A 22513-nucleotide genomic window follows, 5' to 3' on the forward strand; every position below is an offset into this window, starting at 1 on the left:
TATCTTTACTGAAAAGTTATTTATATGGGCAGGGCCAGATTTAAACTTGTTGTGGTCTAAGCTATAACATGTATAAGGCCCTTCTCTCTTACTGTTCACCTGTGATAATATTAAAAAAGGATTTTTTAAGATAGAGCAAGTCCCCTTCTAATGTGAGGACCTAAGCTATAGCTTGTTTAGCTTATATGTAAATCCAGCCCTGTATATGGGTTAGTATAGTGTTAGGTAGTTAAGTTCATTCATAAACTTTCCCATGACTGGTTGAGATATGATCAACAAAAATAAAAGGCTTTCTCATGGACTGCATCTTGGTGAGGAGGTTTTAGTACTCTAATGACCTCAAGAGCTATGCTGGTGGGAGCTTAAGCTCCTGGTAGAACCACCCAAACCAGACATGCTGAAGGTTAAGGTGAGATGACATGTAGTGTACTATTGAAGAGAAAAGCTAGCAACCCATCCTTTAAGTGTAAAATTAAAATGCTTAAAGAAACTCTACTTTCATCCAACAAGCAGTATGATTAATAGGACTAGAAGAAGAAGAAAATAAGATGGTCTTATTTTAAATATTTTTTTAAAAAAATTATTTCACTGGAACTGTTGTAAGACTTTCTCACTGATATGTAGAATTATTGGAGTCTAAGAAGCAGTTCTCGTGCAATTTCCAATGCATGTGATAATAATGTTCCATTCATAGAGTTAGAATTTCATAATATGTTTTATTATTCATGTTGCATTCATCAATTTAATTGCACAGCAGGAATAATTAAATGTAATATGAAACAGTGTGCTAAAGGAAAGCATGATCAAATTACAACAGAAACTTTAGCCTCCCACCCCTTTTTAAATTTCATAAAACAATTCAAAATAGTCTCTTCAACTATTATTTTAGTTGCAAAATCCCAATTACATCTGAATAGAACATTCTGCTAACTTAGCCAATAACTCACAGGCAACCTCTTTAAGTTTCTGGCACACTAGATATGCAGACACATGGAAGTACACTGCCTGATATCAGAGATAAGGGGGGGGGATGCTGGCAAGTCAGCTGCCTTAGGACTGGACATCATGTAGAGAACATATAAAGAGAAAAGGCATCCCAGTAAGGCTGTTTGCCTGATGGTAAACAGAATTCCCAAGAACCTCTTGAGAATTCAGTTTATGGGTTTATGGGGGAGGGACATATAAATGATGAAAATAGATCTCATAACATTTGCCTTTCATTGACAACAGTATCATAGTTTTGCCATGTTACTCACTTGGAGAGATCTGAGTTTGAATCCTATTAAAAACCAAAAGAATTCTTCAAGGCATCTTTAATTGAAGCTGTAGTTAATTAATCTAAAGTGGCAGAACAGTGCCCCTTCCTGGCATTTATTTATTACAGTCCACACAATTTGCAAACGAGTCTGGTGCACTTTATCTTCAATAGTTGACATGCCAAAATTCTCAAAAACAAGATAAGTCTTATGGTTTGAAAGTAAAAATTGACTGAATTACATTTAAATAGAAACATTTGCAAATTCTCTTATATCAGATTTCTTCTGAAAAGCGTACATGAAAACAGAACAGTGAACAGTTCATGCATAAGAACAGTGAAAAATTAATAAGGCATACATAATAATTGTTTATTAGAAAAACTTTTGAGCTTAAAGACAAGTAACACTTCTGGAGTTGGCAGCATATACCAGTAATTTTGAGAAAGGCAGCAAGAGAGTACATCTATCTATACATTAAAAAAGGTTTTCCTCCTAGTGATATTTATTCAAGCCAATGGGAGAAGAGGGTGAGACAATTACATCACTACAAATGCAATTAATTATTGACAACTGCCTCCATAATGTTCACCAACCTCGTGCACATGATTTTCTGTCAGAAGAAAATCCGGATATTTTTGTCAAGCAACCTTTGCTGGAAGCTGGTTAATTCAGTTGTGTCAAGAAGAAAGGCCAAAAATATCTCTGTCTTCTGAAATTGAGGTCAAAAAAGATTGTCAGAAAAGTCAGCAGCAAAAGTGTTAAATGGATTGAGTAAATTAAATACTGATGGTATCCTTACCTTTTCTTGGATGGCACATAAGGGAATGTAAATTTAAATTGAAAAAGGATGGTTGCAGATAGTGTGGTTTTTTTTGTTTTTTTTTGCCGATGTAGTATAAGCATACTTTCTTGCATCATGAAACAGTGTTCGTAGGCCAGCCGCTAGTTAATACACTGGACCGATGCAAGGTCCATGAGGTTGTCACAGACATTCTTTCAGATATGCCAGACAAGCTGTACTTGCTACCTGGGAGTCTAAAACGCTGATGGAACTGATATTCGGGTAACATTCAAGTCAAGTGGGCCCAATTTCAGTGGAGTACGGATGGTCTGTGACAGCCAAAATCCTCTGCTTGCACCTTCACGGTGGTGGGACTGTTAGTAATCCTGGTTATAACCTCCATGCATAAGCACACTGTGGGTGACCACCCAGGTGAGAACCAAAGTAAGCAGGAGTCAAGGTGTGGCACCCACACCACATGGAGGAATGCCGCCCCTCTGTGTTACCAAGCAATACTAGGTGGTAGATGACTCTCATCGACCGGTGCATTACCACCACTTTGCTTTTTGGAGGCTTGAAGTGGTGGAACCCATGTTTAGTCTAGAGAGCTAAGTTTCTGTCAGCCCTTCCCCACCTCTTCCATCATGCAGTATGACTGATGACTTTTGAGGTTATGATGAACATCATGGCAAGATCCAGTCTTCATTACATTTCGAGGGTACAGATCTAAAATGGTGGCTTGTAGGCCGCCGCTAGTTAGTACACCGGACCGAACCTATTGGTAACTCTTTAGGAGGCTTCCTGATCAGCTAGTGTATAATCTTGCTACCTCTGCTCTGCCAAATAGTGACTGGAGGAAGTCAGAGTGGTGTATGCGGGAGACATTGTCAAGGCCATGTTATGATAAGGATCTCGGTATATTCTTACCATGTTTAAAATAAATAAATGCACAAGGCATAATACTTTAAGAGTTTGGTATCTATATAATATCGGTGTTTAGATACACCATAGATAACTCTTAATAAACTACAAAGTAGTTGTTGTAGGCATCATTTGCTGTTTCTCATATTGTGCTCTGCCTTCACGACGAGTTGCCATGATATTGCACTACTTCGAATAAGTAACTCTTCACTAATAGAGAAGACTATTGTTACTTATTCTCAGTTGAGTACCACCACCCAGACAGCACTGTTTCACGGCTATTGGCCGCTCATCAGTGGGTGGGCAGGTACCCTGGTAATGCAGACATGACGACCCAGTTGTGAAGTTAATCACACAATATGAGAGATGCCAAGAGGTGTAGATGTCAATATTTAAAATAAATAAATGCACAAGGCATAATACTTTAAGAGTTTGGTATCTATATAATATCGGTGTTTAGATACACCATAGATCGTGAAGGCAGAGCACAATATGAGAAACAGCAAATGATGCCTACAACAACTACTTTGTAGTTTATTAAGAGTTATCTATGGTGTATCTAAACACCGATATTATATAGATACCAAACTCTTAAAGTATTATGCCTTGTGCATTTATTTATTTTAAATATTGACATCTACACCTCTTGGCATCTCTCATATTGTGTGATTAACTTCACAACTGGGTCGTCATGTCTGCATTACCAGGGTACCTGCCCACCCACTGATGAGCGGCCAATAGCCGTGAAACAGTGCTGTCTGGGTGGTGGTACTCAACTGAGAATAAGTAACAATAGTCTTCTCTATTAGTGAAGAGTTACTTATTCGAAGTAGTGCAATATCATGGCAACTCGTCGTGAAGGCAGAGCACAATATGAGAAACAGCAAATGATGCCTACAACAACTACTTTGTAGTTTATTAAGAGTTATCTATGGTGTATCTAAACACCGATATTATATTCTTACCATGTGTACGCCATATCCAAAAATTTCATTACTTTATGTGGCATGTCCCCCCCCCCCACACACTGTTTCTTACTATTGAATACACCATGAATTGTCAAGCTAATAGAGTACGCTTATCTGCATAAAGATCTAAACCTCCCAAACACTTTGTAGTTCATTTTACAAATATATATGGTCTCAATTCTAATCTCAACAATGTTCATTTCCACTTGCAGTCTGCCAAACCCCATGTACTTTTTCTGACAAAATCTCAGTTATCGGTTGATTCAACTACTGCTCATCTCACTTGCCCAAATTATTCGCTGTATGATTCCTTTCGCCTCAAAGGTGGTACTTGTACATATGTCCATTCCGATATTCCCTGTCAGAGACTTGGTAATTTGCAATCTCCCCTTTTCGATCTTCTCTGGCTTAAAATCTCTCTACCTCATTGTGTCAAATTCATCTGTTGTTTCTACTGTTCTCCAAACTCCACTAATCACTTGGAGCTCTTTGACTTCCTCTCTTTTGCAACTAGACTTTCTCCAGTCCAACTTTCCTAACAGTGAGGTAATTTTCCTTGTTGATTTTAATGTTCACAACTACAGCTGGCTTCAGTTTTCTAGTCACACCGACACAGCTGGTCGAGATGCTGAGGCTTTTGCAATTACTAATGACCTTGCACAGATTGTTCATTTACCTACAAGAATACCGGACAATCCCAACCATACATCTTCAAAAAGGCCTATTGGGCTGGGTAATTCCATATTGAAATAATTACACTCAAACACCAGCCAAGCAGTTAAAATTTTACTATAAAATAAGATATAAAATAAAATGAAATAAAATAAATATGATACAAATATCGGTTAAACTAGACTATTACAATAAATACAATAAAATAGGTTAAAACAATTAAAAACAATGCTAAAATCGTTAAAATATACTAAAATACCGAAGCTTTCGGAGACCACTGTCTCCTTCCTCAACAGTGTACCTAACCATACAGCCAGCACGCTTGATCTTTTTCTCACAAACAACCCTTCTAAGTACACGGTTGAAATGAGTGGTCCTTTAGGCACCTCAGATCACAACTTGGTGATTGTCTCTTCTCCAATGGCGCCTTTATCTCATGGCTATTCCCAACCTCGTATTATTTGGCATTAAAAGAATGCAAAATGAGATGACCTGTGAGATTTCTTTTCTTCTTTACCTTGGTCGGATTACTGTTTCAAAACTTCTGATGTCAACGTTTGCTCAGATCGTGCCAGTGAAACTATTCTTGTAGGAATGAGATCCTTTATTCCACACTCCATTTTAAAATCTCATCCTTTATCTAAACCTTGATTTTCCAATAAATGTGCTAAGGCTGTTCAAGAGAAGAACATTGCATATCGTAATTGGCTTGTTTCCAATTCTTCAGTTTCATTTCCTGCCTACACCAAAGCTCGCAAAAATTGTAAAGCAGTTATTAATCAGTCCAAACTAGAAATTGAACAGGCTAAGAGTAGAAAACTTGCTTCTTGCCCTAATGATAGGCAGACATTCTGGTCTCTTGCCAAAGCTATTGGCCACAACTTTTGCCCATCCCTGTTCCCACCTATTCGGAGAGTCTGGGTGCGAGGTTAGCCTGTGCGGACGTAGCTCCTTGAAGCTCTTGGAACAGAGAAGTTTTTCCTGATTTATTTTCTGATTTATTAGCTTAAATTGTCATATTAACTTATTTTCTAGAGTAGCTTTATATTCCTAGTTACGATACTTAGTTTAAAGTTTAACTTAGACAGAGATTTTGTAGGTATTACTTAGTATCGGTAACGGTATCAAATCCACGTGTTACAAATTGAACGAGAGGTCTTTTTTTTTAACCAGATTTACTCGATTTATTAACCAATTGTTATATCAAATTATCTTTTATAAGTAGATTATAGACCTAGTCAGGATCCTTAGTTTATTCTAAATTGAGATAGCGAGATTTGGAAGCTAATCAATACTTACGAGTCCGTAGAAGCACCGTTCGAGAATTCCCGCCATTTTTACACGATAGCATAAGCTTAGTGTAGTATAGTGCATAATATAATATTGTCAATTAATCAGTAAATCTATTAATCTTGATAAACTTGATTGTCAATTAAATTGTATTTTTAACTCTATATATATATATAACGACTTAATCGTAACAAATAATTAATACATAACTATAGTGGTACACGTGATACGGAAGTTGTACAAAGGGAACTCGTAGAAAACACTAGATACCGAAAAAAAATATATATAACATAACTGTTTTGGGATATAACTTAAGGATTTAATTTTTGTTTTGAAATTTTATTGAATTAAATCGGAATCATGACTCTGACCAGAGCAGCAAAGCAAAAGGCTCAAGCTAATGGGAGTGCTGTGGTTCAGGGGAGAACTGAGGGGGGGCAGTTGCCCTCTGAATCACAGTCTTTTAAAATGCACTGTTTGCTTGATGTTTGTGGAGCAGTTGGGTACGGGACATGATACTGCCAAGGGGGATGTCTTTGTGTGTGTGCACGATGTAAGGAGTGCAAGGAAATCAGGCGACAACTCAGCGTTGTTATGGGCCTTTATGAGAGCTTGAAGGACAGGGTGGATGCCCTCGAAGGAAATAAATTGAGGGGCCCATCAAGCTCTCAGCTGCCCACATCAACGCCAGAGCTTGCACCTGGTCATCAGGCAACACAGAGGCAGCCCCCTAGGCAGAATGCGCTGGTCCCACAGGAACTAGTAGTTGTTGGTGACTCTATTGTCAGGGAAACGGGGAACATGCTTTGTAAAAAGGATAGGTGGAATAGGACCAGGGTATGTCTGCCAGGGGCAAAGGTTGATGACGTTGTAGAGCGGATATCATCTTTTAAGGGCACAAAAGGTGATATAGTTGTACACGTTGGCACTAATGATATTAAGAGTAGGAGACCGGCGGAATTACTTAGCAAGTACAGGTCACTGTTGAAAAAAAGCCTTGAATTAGGGTTCAATTTGAAAGTGTCTGCAATTCTGCCCAGACACGATAGGAGGGAGTATATGATGAGAGCCTTGTTGATCAATTCGGCCCTGGAGGGATTGTGCAAGGCTCAAGGGGTAGAATTTTTTTCAGCCTGGACTGTACTTGTTAACAGGAGAGATTGCTTCTACAGGGATGGGATACACTTAAATAGAAAGGGTGCAAGAATTTTTGCTGATGCTGTCGAGGCAGTGTTAGGTGGGTCGGAAAACTGCTAGTTGGGGGGGATACAAGGACTAATAGATTAACAGTAGCCACTGGCAGAGGTGGAAGTGATTCTTGCACTGCTTCTATTGAAATGAGCAGAAGCCTGAAAAACAAGATGCAGGATATTTCAGAGACTGCTGGGAGTCATTGCGGTACAAGTAAACACATGGGTTGTGTTAGGGTAGCTAAGAATAGAAACAGGTGCATGTATACCTGCGTGTACACCAATGCTAGGAGTTTGGTAAATAAATTTGATGAATTTGAGGTATTGCTCAAAACATCAAAGGCAGATATTGTTGGGATATCAGAGACTTGGTGTCACACAGATATAAGGAATGCGGAACTGGAATTTGGGGAATACAATGTGTATAGAAAGGATAGACACGTCAGGAGGGGAGGAGGGGTTATGCTATTAGTTAAGAAACACATAAAGTCCAAGGAAGTGAAGCCAGTCGACATCGATGGACAGGGCAGTGTCGAGTCAGTTTGGTGTGACATAAGCATAGGGAAATCAAAATTGAGAGTAGGAGTGTGCTATAGGCCTAATGACTCTGATGAGTATAATAAGATATTGTACAGGGAAATAGAGTGGGCCAGTAAATCAGAGAGTCTTATAATGGGGGATTTTAATTTCCCAGATATTGACTGGAATTTGTGGGTTGGTCACTCGCACACTAGCAAGGCTTTTGTGGATTTATTGGATGATTGTTTTCTACATCAGCATGTTCGTGAGGCAACAAGAGGGAGCAATACTCTTGATCTGATTATCAGTAGTGATTCTTCATGCATTAAGAATCTGCAGATAAATGAACCACTAGGTGGCAGTGATCACAGTGTGTTGAAGTGGGATTTACTCAAGGAGGTAACTACCATCAGAGGTAAAGGGAAGGGTTTTTGTTTTCGTAAAGGTGACTATGATGGTCTGAGACAGTATTTAAATTCTATACAGTGGGACCAACTGATGATGTTACCAACTGCAAACTCAAAAATGGGAAGCATTCAAGGAACTAATCTTGGAGGCTACCAGGCTTTACATACCAACTAAGAAATATTGTTCAAGGTTTAGGCCTAAATGGTTGTCAGATGAACTAATGAGACATGTGGCAGAGAAGAAAAATGCATGGGATACATACAAATTAATGGGTGACATGGAAGCCTATGATAGATATAAGTTGGTCTGTAACCAAGTCACAAAGGAGATTAGGCAGGCAAAGGCAGACTACGAAAAATCCTTGGCAAAGGATGCAAAGAAAAACAGAAAAGAGTTCTTTACATATTTAAACTCAAGAAGGAAAGGGATGAATCAGATTGGTCCACTGGATATTGATGGTTCAACAGTTGAGGATCCTGCTCAGGTGGCTAACAATCTAAACGAGTATTTTGCATCTACATTCACGCATGAGGAGTTATTCAGGAAGGAGAATGATGTAGGTAAAGTAAACATTGGCAGTGAGCTGGATGATTTTGTAATAACTGAGAGGAAAGTGGAGGAGAGATTGTTGAGGATAAACATAAAAAAGGCACCTGGGGTGGATGGGATCTATCCAGTTATATTAAAGGAGGCAGCAAAGGAAGTAAGCAAACCCCTAGCCATAATTATGAGAGCTTCTTTGGACTCAGGGGAGGTACCCATAGACTGGAGATGTGCAAATGTAACCCCAATTCACAAAGGAGGATCAAAGGCTGACACAAGTAATTATAGACCTGTTAGTTTAACTTCTGTTCCAGGTAAATTAATGGAGGCACTGGTTAAAGAAGCACTGCAGGGTCATCTAGACAAGAATTCAGTTATAGCTCAGACGCAGCATGGTTTTGTTAAGGGCAGGTCTTGCCTGACCAATTTGATTGGATACTATGATGTAGTCACAAAAGAACTGGATGTAGGGAATAATTTTGATATTATATATTTGGATCTTAGAAAGGCTTTTGATACTGTTGCACATGGAAGACTGCTGCACAAATTGGAGCAGTGTGGCATTGGAGGCAAATTGCTGCTATGGATAAGGGGATGGTTGAGTGGCAGAAGACAGAGAGTGGTAATCAATGGACACTGCTCAACGTGGACTAATGTTATTAGTGGAGTTCCTCAGGGTTCAGTGTTGGGTCCGTTGTTGTTTTCGGTGTTTATGAATGATATTGATGATGGGATATCAAGTTTAATGTCCAAGTTTCCAGATGATACAAAGGTTGGCAGGGTTGTTAAGGACACTACTGATGCTATGCTGCTGCAACAGGATCTGGAAAGGTTGAACAGGTGAACAGGCAAATGAAGTTTAACATTGACAAATGTAAAGTACTACATATGGGAAACAGTAACACCAGAGCAACGTATCAACTCTGTGGTACTACACTGACAGTGGTGGAGAATGAAAAGGACCAGGGGGTAATTGTGCAGGCAGATATGAAGTTCTCTGAGCAGTGCAGACGAGCTGCAAGAGTAGCTCATAGTGTCTTGTCAATGATATACAGGAATTTTTCTAGCAGGGATAAGGAGGTGATTATTCCCTTGTATAAGGCAATGGTTAGGCCACATCTTGAGTACTGTATACAGGTCTGGAGGCCTCATTTCAAGAAGGATGTAGAGCTGCTGGAACGGGTACAGAGAAGGGCAACAAGATTAGTGAATGGAACAAAGGGTTGCTCTTACGAAGAAAGGCTTAAGTTTTGCAAATTACAGAGTCTGGAGACTAGGCACCGGCGAGATGATCTGATAGAGGTGTATAAGGCTTTGAATGGTTTGAGCATGCTCAATGCCAATGGGATTCTTCATCTTGCTCAGAATAATCACCTCAGAGGGCATAAATTCAAATTGAGGAAGGATGGATGTCGGATAGATGTGCGGAAATTTGCCTTTGGCCAGCGGGTGGTTGGTTGGTGGAACCGACTTCCATCACTTGTTGTTGAAGCTGATAGCCTAAACAAATTTAAAGCTCAACTGGACAGGTATTTCGAACGAACGGAGGGGTGAAATGGGAGTGGTGTGTGTGTTTTTTTTTTTTTTTTGGCTGATGCTGAATAAGCTTGCTTTCTTGCATCATATGCCTCTACTAATGCTAATGCTATGTCAAAACCAGATTGTTCTGTTGTCACTTCAGCCAAGGATAAAGCTGACCTGCTAGCATCCCATTTTTCTTCCAACTCATGTATTAATGATCTTTTTAAAACACCTCCCACCATTCCCAACACACTCCATTCAATGCCTCCTGTGGTCTTCCATCAAAAGGATGTCAGAAGGATTTTGATGAATCTTGATGCTAAGAAAGCTCCAGGTCCTGATGGTATTTCTCCACTTGTTCTCAAAACCTGTTCTTTGCTGCCTTTTTTTCCATTTCTTATTCCAAAGGTGTATTTCCTTCCGCTTGGAAATTTGTTCATATCAAGCCAGTTCCCAAAAAGGGTGACAAATCCCTCCCATCCAATTATCATCCCAATGCAATTACTTCTACTCTTTCTAAAGTAATGGAGAAATTAATTAACCGCCAACTCTTAAACTGATCTTGTTGCCCTACATAGAAGAGCAACAAGATTGGTGAGGGGTATGAAGGGATCCGCTTACCAAGAGAGGCTTAAGTTCTGAAAATTACAATGGCTGGCGACTAGGCACCTGTGCGCGGTGATCTGATTGAGGTGTGTAAGGTCTTGAATGGGTTGAACACGCTGAATTCTGATGGGATTCTTCCACTTGTTCAGATTACGAACCTAAGGGGGCATAAATTCAAATTAAGAAAGGACAGATGTAGAATAGATGTGCGGAAATTTTCCTTTAGCCAGCGGGTGGTTAATTGCTGGAACAAACTTCCATCTGTTGTTGTGGAAGTTGATAGGTTAAATAAATTTAAGGAGGAACTGGACAAACATTTAGAGGGAATGGTTATGTGAATTTTTTTTTGGCTGATTCTGCATAAGCTCATACACTTGCCTTCTTGCATCACATGCCACTACTACTACTACCTAAAACTTTCCATTTTTTCAATGATCGCTAGTATGGATTCTGTCAGTATCGATCCACTGGTGATATTCTGGCTTATGTTACCCATTTATGGACATCTCAAAGGCTTTCGATCGTGTTTGGCAGTCTTCTAAATAAGATTCCATCTTATGGTTTGCCAACTGTTTTTTTTAATTGGTTATCCAGTTTTCTCTCTGTTCGCTCACTGAGGGTGATGGTAGATGGCTCTCTGTCTTCTAACTTCTCCACTAATGCTGGTGTCCCCCAAGGTTAAGTTCTTTCCCCTGCTCTTTTCCTCTTGTATATTAATGACCTTCTTCCATTGACTGGAAATCCTATCCGTAGTTTTGCTGATGATAGCACGTTGCATTCAACTTTCCATTTTGAGAAACCTTGCCCTGCTCAATCAGCTTCAACTTCTCGAATATCTGCTGCCAATTCCTTAAATGCCGATCTCCAGTTAATTCTCCAGTGGGGCAAAGACAACTTAGTTGATTTTAATCCTTCCACACTTCAGTCTTGTCTTATATCTCACAAAAAGGATTCTTCTGTTGCTATGCTTATCTTTGGTGACACTCCGATTTCTAGGCAAAATGATATCTCTTTTGGGAATTACCCTGACTTCTAATCTCCCTTGGCACAAGCACATTATAAATATTGCTTCCTCTGCATCTAAAAAACTTGGTTTTCTGTTTCGCTCTCAGCGTTACTTTTCTTTCAAACAGCTGTTCACTCTGTACAAATCGAAAATCCATCCTACCATGGACCATTGTTCCCACATCTTGGGGTGGTGTCCCCAAAACCTCTCTGAGGCTTCTAGATTCCATTCAGGAGAGGGCAGTTAGGTTAATTAATGACTCCTCTCTAACAGAGTTTCTCTACTCGCTGTCTCACTGTAGACATACTGTTTCTGCTGCATGCCTTTTCTACAGATGCTTCCATGGGCACTGTTCTTCTGAATTGGCTTCTATAATTCCTGCTCTTTCTTTCAAAACAGTCCGAACACATGCCGCCACCAGCCAACATCCATTTACTGTCCAACTTGAAACTCACAGAACCAAATTTTCATCTTCCTCGTTTATTCATTCAACTGCCATTTTCTGGAACAGCCTTCCTTCATACGTATTTCCTGAAAATTATAATCTTCAGAAGTTCAAGTCTGATGTCAACAAATATCTTCTTTCCTCTTCTCAACCTCCAACCCAAGCATGGTACTAAGTACTATAGGTTCTAATACCTCTTGTGTTTGGGGTTTTCATAAAAAAAAAAAATCATTTGCTAATGCTAATATTAAACTGATTAATAATGTTCATCATAGTTGATATATTAGGCACCTCCGTAGCCAGGTGGGAAGGAGCAGCAGTGCATAGCACACGCTTCTTGATTAAACTGGGGTTTGAGCCCGATATATTTTATCTGCAGCATTCTTTTAAAAGCAGCTCTATATATATCATAAGACAGAAATTGTTCTAGACTAGACTAGATGAGTCATCTGAACATCCTGTAGGTAGCTGTAGGGACAAATAATATTTCTGGCACATAGGATATAGAATATATTGCTAGTATGGTGCAACAATGATATGCCAATGATTATAACTTGATTAATACTTGATTAATTGTTATTTAAGAAGAAATCAGTTTGAATCTGGGGTTGTGTCACTGCAGTTATTACTTCCAGATGATCAGTAATATACAGACACTATCTGTAGAAAAATATACTGAATACAAAATTAATGTTTGAGATTAGATGCAAAATACTGTGGAGTTGGTAGTATTCAAAGGATCTTTTGTATAAATAAATATTTAGAAATAAGATTAGGTATAGTTGAATCTAATGTGAAACATAAGCAAGACATTAGTACATTGCACATTCAGTCCTAAAATTTAAAATGGAACGCTTTATATTTTTGTTATGATTACAGAGTTGCAGTGCATCTCTGAGATTTTTCTAGAGCCAGTCATATGGGAAAGTGGGGGGGATCAACTCGTGGAAAATATAGATATGTAAGCAGACCTTTAATTTTTAACTTGGATAGAAGGAATACAGGTCTAATTCAGGACATTATCTCGAATGTATTCTTAAGATTATACTTTATCTCTTTCCTGAATACAAAGTTGTGAGACATTATTTGAATCATACTATTCTGTAATTAATTGTTATTTTAAAAGCATATTAATTCTGTTTCAGTTTATATAAGGGTTTTTCTCTTGACAACTGAAATGAAACCGTTCACAGATCCGGTGGATATCTATTTGACGGTGAGTAGAGAATTTATATTAGGTTTTCTTTAATAACAATTGCACATTTTAATTTAAAAACCAAAATACATTTGCTTAGTAGTATAGAATACAATGACTGACTGATTTATTGCTTGCATCACATAGCATTGCTTTATTGCTGTTATTATTGTAATGATAGAACTGTAGAAAAGCTATTTTAAGGAAGTTTAATCTTAATAAAAAACAGTTTAAAAAGGTTCTGATTATACTCCAGCTTGGCTACTAAGTCAGAGAAGTACGACTAATAATTGTTAACTATATTTAGTGCTCACGTAGCTGCACTCCTGCAGTTGACCACTCATAACCCCAAAACTAAAGATAAAAGAACATGTCTGCATTTTTTTAAAAAGATTCATATATTATATATTTTTGCTGGACTTGTTACTATTGGTTCTAATAAAATAATTGAAAATTTATTAGAACTAAGAACTATAATCATTTTACAGAAATTACTTTACTGGTTTCAGAGCCCATTTAAAACAAAGATGACTGTTTTGACAGGCACACTTTTCATCACACATTAACCAATGTTGGGCAAACATTGTGTTGGAACCAACAACCACCCATTGTAATGCATGATAGGAAGATTGAAATACAAAGAGATTAACGTTAGATCATTATGTATATACATAATTATCTAATGTTAATATGTCTGTATTTCAGCATTCTATGATTTATATAAATAAACAGTCCATTATTGTGTAAACAACAGATAATACTGAACCAATGCATACTTAATGAGTAAATAATGAAAATGGAATCAACAAACATCCTTAGTGTTGGTATTAGTAGTTGGTTTGTAGGTGTTGTCATATCGGCTTCTGTGGCTATAATGCACCTCTCAAGGTTTTTGCAGTACTTTGATCCAAGCCCGAGGTGGGATTCGAATCAGAGACCTTTGGGTTGCTAGGCAGGCACTTTATCCACCCGGCTAGCCCGGTCGGCGGTATTAGTAGTGGAAAATGATGCAAGGAAGCAAGCTTATACAGCATCAATCCAAAAACAACACTGCTCATCTCATCTGCCCATCCCCTATAATAATTTGTCTAATTCTTTAAATTTATTCAAACTACTCACCTTCACAACACGACAGAAATCTGTTCCAGCAATCAGTTACTGTCTGCCATTAAAAGGCACAATGGAAAAGTTTGAAAAATAGATGAGCATTCTTCATCAAATACTAACAGAAAACAATATGGTTCATAAAGAGAACATGTTGTAATGAATAGAAGTCTATTATAAAATTACAAAAAATTTGTATATATATCAGCATCTCCAAACAGAGTACTGATACAAAACTGAAAGCATCAGTTTGTAAAAGATGAAGGCCTGAATGGTGCAAAGAAGAGCAACAAGATTAGTCAGAGGCACAGAAGGGTATTCTTAGTGAGAAAGACCTTTCAGTTCTGAAAATTATGATGTCTAAAAACTAGGCACCTGTGAGGAGACCGGATTGAAGTCAGGCCTTAAATGGATTGAGTAAAGTAAATGCTGATGGTAGCATCCTTACTTTTTCTCAGACAACACACCTAAGGGGACATAAATTAAAGAAAAAGGATGGTTGCAAAAAATTTGCTTCCAGCCACAGAGTAGTTGATTGTTGAAACAAATTTCCATTTGATGTTGTGGAGGTGGGTAGTTTGAACAAATTAAAGGAAGAATTAGAAAAATCATTAGAGAAGATTGGGTAGGGTTTTTTTTTATTTTTTTATGATGCCTTATGAGCTTGCTTCCTTGCATTATTTGCTGCTGTTAACATTAATACTAATACTAAATTACTAATATTGTTTTAATATGACTAGTACCACCAAATATATGAACCTACTATTTAAATAAATAAAGGATTCACCTGTTGTGCTATATTTAAAATCACATTAGATTTGCACTTAAAAATAATGTGATTTCTTTCATCACATTATTTTTCAGTGCTATTCATGATTGTGCATGCCATGTGAAACTCGTTACAGCTTACATTTAGAAAATAATGTGATGAAATCGACTTAGTGATCTGCAAATAGAAAAGATGACATTTTTTTAAGTTCTTATCTCACAGAGTTTGTGTTGTTCTGACTACTGCAATATCTGTTAGATGTCACTAAAATAAAATTTGATCTATTTGGTGAAAATAAAGGATTTAAAAAATATATATATATAAATCGGTAGGTAGGGGGTGAGTATCAAACTCAGAAGTCCTTGTGGGAGACATCACTGACTTTTTTGGAGCCTTTCATATGCACAGAACATATACCATTTCGGCATTACTCAAATATTTTAAATATTTTCATGTAGTGACCCTTGCACATGATCTGATGGTGAGTATAGAATTCATATTAGGTTTTCTTTAATAACAATTGCACATTTTAATTTAAAAACCAAAATACATTTGCTTGGTAGTATAGAATACAATGATTAACTGATGCGTTGCTTGCATCACATAACATTGCTTTATTGCTATAATTATTGTAGAAATTTGTAAATATTAGCATCACTTAAGAAAATTCATATAATTTATGAATTTTATTGAAATTTTATAAAAATTCAGTGTACCATCTCTAATATTGTCATTTACCATTATTTTTATATAAGTTTACATTTGTGTTACATACTCTCCTGATATAAACCACCCTCAATATTTAGACATATTAGATTACTGCACCTAAAATTTATCATTTCAGTACTGTAAATTCTGCCGTTTAAATAAACAAATCCTGTTTTAGAAGATAGTACAGTAAGCCCCCGCTATTCGCGGTATCTGTATTTGCAGTTTCGCGTATTCCCGGTCGCTGATTTAATATAAAATGAAACCTAAAAAAATGTGAATTTTAACGCGCCGTGAACATTTTCCGTCATAAAAAAACATGGGCGTGGCTAAAATTATCTTTCCCGGTCAAAACAGAGCACAGTGGGTGGGGAGAGAGGGGGTGACAAAATCATGAGCGTGAATGTTTCTCGCTAATCAATATGTGTTATGCACTTGTCATGGAAGGTTTCGTCGTTTGCTTCTAATTAATATGCTTATAAATCGAATAAATTTATCAATTTATAAATTGATATGCTTACAAAAGTGATAAATCTACCGTTTTGCAGTGTAAAACAGACTTTTTCAAGTGTGTTAACGGAAGAAAGTGCTTTATTTGGACAAGTTCTTTCTAACCCGTACAAAAATATGGCTACGAATAACAAGGGAAATGTGAAAATATCAAAGAAGGTGATGACATTAGCGAATAAAATTGAGTTATTAGATAAAATTTCTAATGGTGAAAGTGTCTCCTCAGTGGCAAAACATTATAAAATCAATGAGTCAACGGTACAATCAATCAAGAAATCGGAAGAAAAAATCCGCTGTAGTGTCCGTGAAAACGTGCTAATTGCTTCAAAAATTTGCTCTGTAACTCGTGATGTTAAATTAGAAAAAATGGAACAAGCTTTAAATCTGTGGATAGAAGACCGAACTCAAAATAAAATTCCGTTAAGTTCACTCATCACATTCATGAAAAGGCAAAACTCCTTTATCAACACTTTAGTGAAACTGGTGATAGCACTGGCGGGATAAGTTTTTTAGCTAGCAAAGGCGCTGGTTTGAAAGATTTGTTTGAAATTTCTAATATTTTAATATTAAATATTACATTTAATATTAAATTGTTTCTTATTTTCATTTCGATGCCATATGCTTGCATTTCACTATGTACTGTCTATGTACATAGTCATATTATGAAGTACATACATAGACAAAATTTTAGACTAGTTTTTCTTATATATTTCATACTTTAGAATGGAACCCCTTTATTACTATGGGAGCCATAACTCAGTATTCGCGTTTTCGGTATTCGCGGCATTTCTCAGGAACGTAAACCCTGCAAATAGCGGGGGTTTACTGTATAACATTTTTTTTTGTAATTTCTGAAAAAACACATTTTAAACAAAAATTCCTCTAATGTATTCCAATTATTGAACTGTAAATTGAAACATTTATGTCATGTTGTTTATGTATATGCATAATTATATAATTTTTTTAATTGTTTATGTTCTCAGGATTCAAGAGGATTTATAATGAAGCGATGGTTATCAGTTTATCCTTATTTAGGTGAGTTTTATAAGCTAATTTGTGGGAACGAGATTAGCTTGGTGCGGACAAAGTTTTTGCGACTCCAGCAAATAGAGAAGTTTTTCTTAAATTTTTACTATTTTATTGACTAAATTGGTATATTAATTTATTTTCTAGAAGTAGCTTTATATTCCTAGCTATAATGCTTAGTTTATTTTGAACTTAGATAGAGATTTTGTGGGTTATTACTTAGTATCAGTACAACTTGTACCATTCAAAACTTGCTGCCATTGTGTAGTATCGACATGGAATAGAATTACGTATATCTCAAACTTGATATCGTAAGGCATAACGTAAAACTAGATAGCGTAGTACATAGGACTGTAGTAGGAATCTGTCAGCTTAGTATAGTATTTGCAATTAATCAATTAAATTTATAAATCCTTTTAATTTTTACTGTTAACTAAATTGTATTTAAATGGAAACCATGCCCCAGACTAGAGCAGCAAAGCAACTTGTACAAAATATTGAAAATGCTGTGGTTCGCAGGAGAACGTAGGGGCTGATTCTCAACGCATCACAGTCTAAAAAAATGTGCAAAATACGACATGTTTGTGGATCTCTCTTGAAGAGGACATGATCTAACCATGGAGGATGTCTTTGTGTTGCTAAGTGCAGAGAATGTGAAGAAATTAGGTGCCAACTCAGCATTCTGATGGGCATCTATGAGAGCTTGAAGAGTCTGGTGGATGCCCTCGAAGGAATTAAAATGGGGTCCCATTAATTTCTCAGCCGCCCAACTCAATGCCAGAGCACACTCTTATGCACCAAACAACACAGCGGCAACCTTCAGGGCAGAATGTGATGGTCCCACAGGAGCTAGTTATTGTTGGTGACTCAATCGTCAGGGAAATGGGAAATATATTGTGCAAAAAGGATAGGTGGAATAGGACCAGAGTATGTCTGCCAGGGACAAAAGTTGATGACGTTGTAGAGCAGATATCATCTTTTAAGGGCACAAAAAGTGATATCGTACACATTGGCAACTCTTTGGTTCACAACTCTTTTTCAGCATTTGTCAATGCTGAAAAAGAGTCGCAATTTAGGCTTAAATTTGAAAGTGTCTGCAATCCTGCCCAGACACGATAGGAGGGAGTATATGATTAGAGCCTTGTCAATCGATTCAACCCTGGAGAGATTGTGCAGGGCTCATGGGGTAGAATTCTTCTCAGCAGTCTGTGCTTGTTAACAGGAGAGATTGCTTCTACAGAGATGGGATACACTTAAATAAAAATGGTGCAAGGATATTTGCTGATGCTATCGAGGCAATGTTCGGTGGGTTGGAAAATTGCTATCTTGGGGGGGGGATTCAGAGACTAATAGGTTAATAGTAGCTGCAGGCAGAGGTGGAAATGATTCTTGCACTGCTTCTATTGGAATGAGCAGCAGCCCAGAAAGCCAGTTGCTGGGGATTTCAGGAACTGCTGGGGGTCATGAAACAAGTAAATACGTGGGCTGTGTTAGAGTAACTAAGAGTAAGAACAGGTGCATGTATACTTGCATGTACACCAGTGCTAGGACTATAGTAAACATCATTAGGCCTATCCCAAGGTGGATTGGGATATCAGAGACTTGATGCCACTCAGATATAAGGGATGCAGAATTGGAATTTGGAGAGTACAATGGGTACAGAAAGGATAGTCAGGATAGGAAGAGAGGAGGAGTATGCTGTTAGTTAAGAAACACATAAAATCTAAGGAAGTGCATCCAGTTGACATAGATGGACAGTGCAACTTTGAGTCAGTTTGGTGTGACATAAGCACTGGGAAAGCAAAAATGAGGGTAGGAGTTTGTTATAGGCCTAATGACTCTGATGAGTATAATGAACAATCATACAGAGAAATAGAGTGGGCCTGTAAATCAGAGTGTCTTATAATGGGGGATTTAAACTTCCCAGATATAGACTGGAACTTGTGGATTGGTCATCCGCACACTAGCAAGGCTTTTGTGGATTTATTGGATGATTGTTTTCTACAGCAGCATGTTAAAGAGGCAACAAGAGGGAGTAACACTCTTAATCTGATTTTCAGCAGTGATTATTCATGCATTAAGAATTTACAGATAAAGGAACCACTAGGTAACAGTGATCACTGTGTACTAATGTGGGATTTACTTAAAAGTTATAACTACCATTAAGAATAAAGCGAAGGGTTTTTGCTTTCATAAAGGCGACTACAGTGGTCTCAGAGATTTTTTAGGTTCTATACAGTGGGACCAACTAATGCTGTTACCAACAGCAAATTCTAAATGGGAAGCATTCAAGGAAGTAATCTTGGAAGCTACTAGACTTTTTGTTCCAACTAAGAAATACTGCTCTAGGTTCAGGCCCAAATGGATGTCAGATGAACTAATGAGACTTGTGGTACAGAAGAAAAATGCATGGGATGCAAATAAATTGTCAGGCAACACAGAAGCCACTGGTAGATACAAGCTAGTCTGTATTCAAGTCACAAAGGAGGTTGGGCAAGTGAAGGGAGATTATAAAAAATCTTTGGCAAAGGATGCAAAAAAAAAAACAACAAAGACTTCTTTACTTATATAAACTCTAAAAGGAAGGGGATGAATCGGATTGGTCCACTTGGTATAAGTGGTTTGACTGTAGATGATCATTCTCAGATAGCTGCCGAACTAAATGAGTATTTTGCATCTACATTCACACATGAGGAGTTATTCAAGGAGGAGAGAGTCAGATGTTTATCAAACTCTAACAGGGAGTTAATTGATTTTTTGATAACTGAGAGCAAAGTGGAGTAGAAATTGTTGAAGTTAAACATAAAAAAGGCACCGGGGGGAATGAGATCTATCCAGTTATATTAAAGGAGAGACAGCAAAGGAAGTAAATAAACCCTTAGTCATAATTATGACAGCATACTTGGACTCTGGGGGGAGTCTCTACAGACTGGAGATGTGCAAATGTGTCTCCAATTCACAAAAGGTGACGCAAGTAATTACAGACCTGTTAGTTTGACTTCTGTTCCAGGGAAAATAATGGAGTCACTGGTTAAAGAAGCATTGCAGGATCGTTTAGACAAGACTGCAGCAATAATTCAGACACAGCATGGGTTTGTCAAGGGGAAGTCTTGTCTGACCAATTTGATTGGATACTATGATGTGGTCACAAAGGAACTAGATGCAAAAAATAATTTTGATATCATATACAGTCGGTCCTCGTATAACACGTGTTTGCATTACACGAATTCGATCATACACGATTTATAAATAGGGGAACGTTATCTTATATAACACGAACCGAATTCGCTTATACACGATTCGCCTTTGTGTTTACAAGAAATGGCAGTCGAATGCGGAATCATCCCAACTGAACGCAACACGATAGGAACGAAGAAGATTCTGAAAATGTATTTATGTGTTTTATATCAGTGAAGGGGAAACACATTTCACCATAATAACGTAAAAACCAACACAATTCCAGCTATCGATATAATCGCAAATGCAATTAGATGGAGTTTACTACCAGTTTATAACAGATTCCACTAGCAGAAACGCAACTGGAAATTGTTTTTATTGTTTTATGGTAGTAACCCCCAGAAATGTGCTTTAGTAAAATGTGAGGTGTTAATAGTGTATCTCGGCCTTTACGGTGTTGTTTATTCAGTTGCTACACGCGCGCAGCTTTGTTTCTGTGTATCAAGCGTGCCACCTCGTTTGTAATTGTGCTTTATTCCCTAAAAATTAGTAAAATACGTAAAAGGTGTGAAAAGGAAGCGTCCTGGCTAAGACACTGCAGATTCAGAGAGAAAAAAAAAAAAAGCAATATCGATAAACAGAGGCGGACTGGGTCAAAAATTCTTACCCGGGAAAATTTGTAGTGGCCTCATACTACGGTTTATGGCCAAAATCACACCGGCCTCCGGCCCACCGTGGTTTCCTCCCGTAAGGCTTATGGCCAGTCCGCTTCTGTCGATAGAGAAAAAATATGAAATTGTGAAACGCTTTGAGCGAAATGAAAGACCATGTGATATTGCACGTGCTACAGACCTAAATGAGGCAACGCGGAGAATTACAAAGAATGCAGAGAAAATAAAAACAACTTTCATAGCGGGAACAACTCAAAGTGTAATTAAAATCCATTAGATTAAGGTACAAAGAATTGGAAGAGATGGAACGGCTGTCATCTCTTTGGATAGAAAATCAAACAAAAAGCAAGTTTGCTTACGATAGAAGCAAAAGCATTAGCAATATTTTATTACGACTTACGTATTATAATTTATACTTATGTATTATAAAATACGTAAGTATTTTATTACGACTATTTTATTTAATATAATAAATTTTTTACGAATAAAATACGTATTTTATCCGTAAAAAATACTTTTTTAGTATTAAAATATACTAAAAATACTTTATTATAATATAATATTATTTTTATTACGTATTTTAATCGTTATAAAATACGTAAGTATTTTATAACGATTAAAATTACCCGATTATTTATTGTGTTTTGTAATGTTTTGGTTCCAAATGTGTGTTCAATCTTGGGTGGTCGGCAGCTAACCCTACTTTTTCCATAGGGTCTGTTGTTTATATTGCACGATTTTGCATTGCACGAGGGTTTCTAGGAACGCAACTATCGTGCTATACGAGGACAGACTGTACTTGGATTTCAGGAAAGCTTTTGATACTGTTGCGCATGGAAGAGTACTGTACAAATTAGAGTAGTATGGCATTAAGGGCAAGTTGTTATAATGGATAAAAGAATGGTTGAGTGGTGGTCAATGTGTACTGCTCTGCGTGGACTAATGTTATTAGTGGTGTTCCTCAAGGGTCGGTGTTGGGCCCGTTGTTATTTCGTATATTTATCAATGATATTGATGAAGGTATATCAAGCTTAATGTCAAAGTTTGCAGATGATACAAAGGTTGGCAGGGTTGTTAATAACAGTAATGACAGTATGCTGCTGCAACAGGATCTGGAAAAGTTGGTTAGATGATTTGAGAAGTGGCAACTGAAGTTTAACATTGACAAATGCAAAGTACTGCATATGGGTAGCAGTAACCCCAGAGAAATGTACCAACTATGTGGTG

The 22513-nt window shown here is 37.4% G+C and overlaps 1 protein-coding gene across 1 annotated transcript in view; it reads left to right on the plus strand.

Moving 5' to 3' along the window:
• LOC150078773 (CD109 antigen-like) overlaps positions 1-22513 on the plus strand; it is a 240069-nt gene that overhangs the window by 77645 nt on the left and 139911 nt on the right. The window contains exons 5-6 of the mRNA XM_090382423.1: positions 13272-13342; positions 17396-17447. Of these exons, the coding sequence (XP_090238549.1) occupies positions 13272-13342; positions 17396-17447 (123 nt within the window). The remainder of the gene's footprint in view (positions 1-13271; positions 13343-17395; positions 17448-22513) is intronic.

This window comes from Mastigoproctus giganteus, chromosome 10, assembly GCF_048544385.1.
Source record: "Mastigoproctus giganteus isolate SK-2022 chromosome 10, ASM4854438v1, whole genome shotgun sequence".
Lineage (NCBI taxonomy): Eukaryota > Metazoa > Arthropoda > Arachnida > Uropygi > Thelyphonidae > Mastigoproctus > Mastigoproctus giganteus.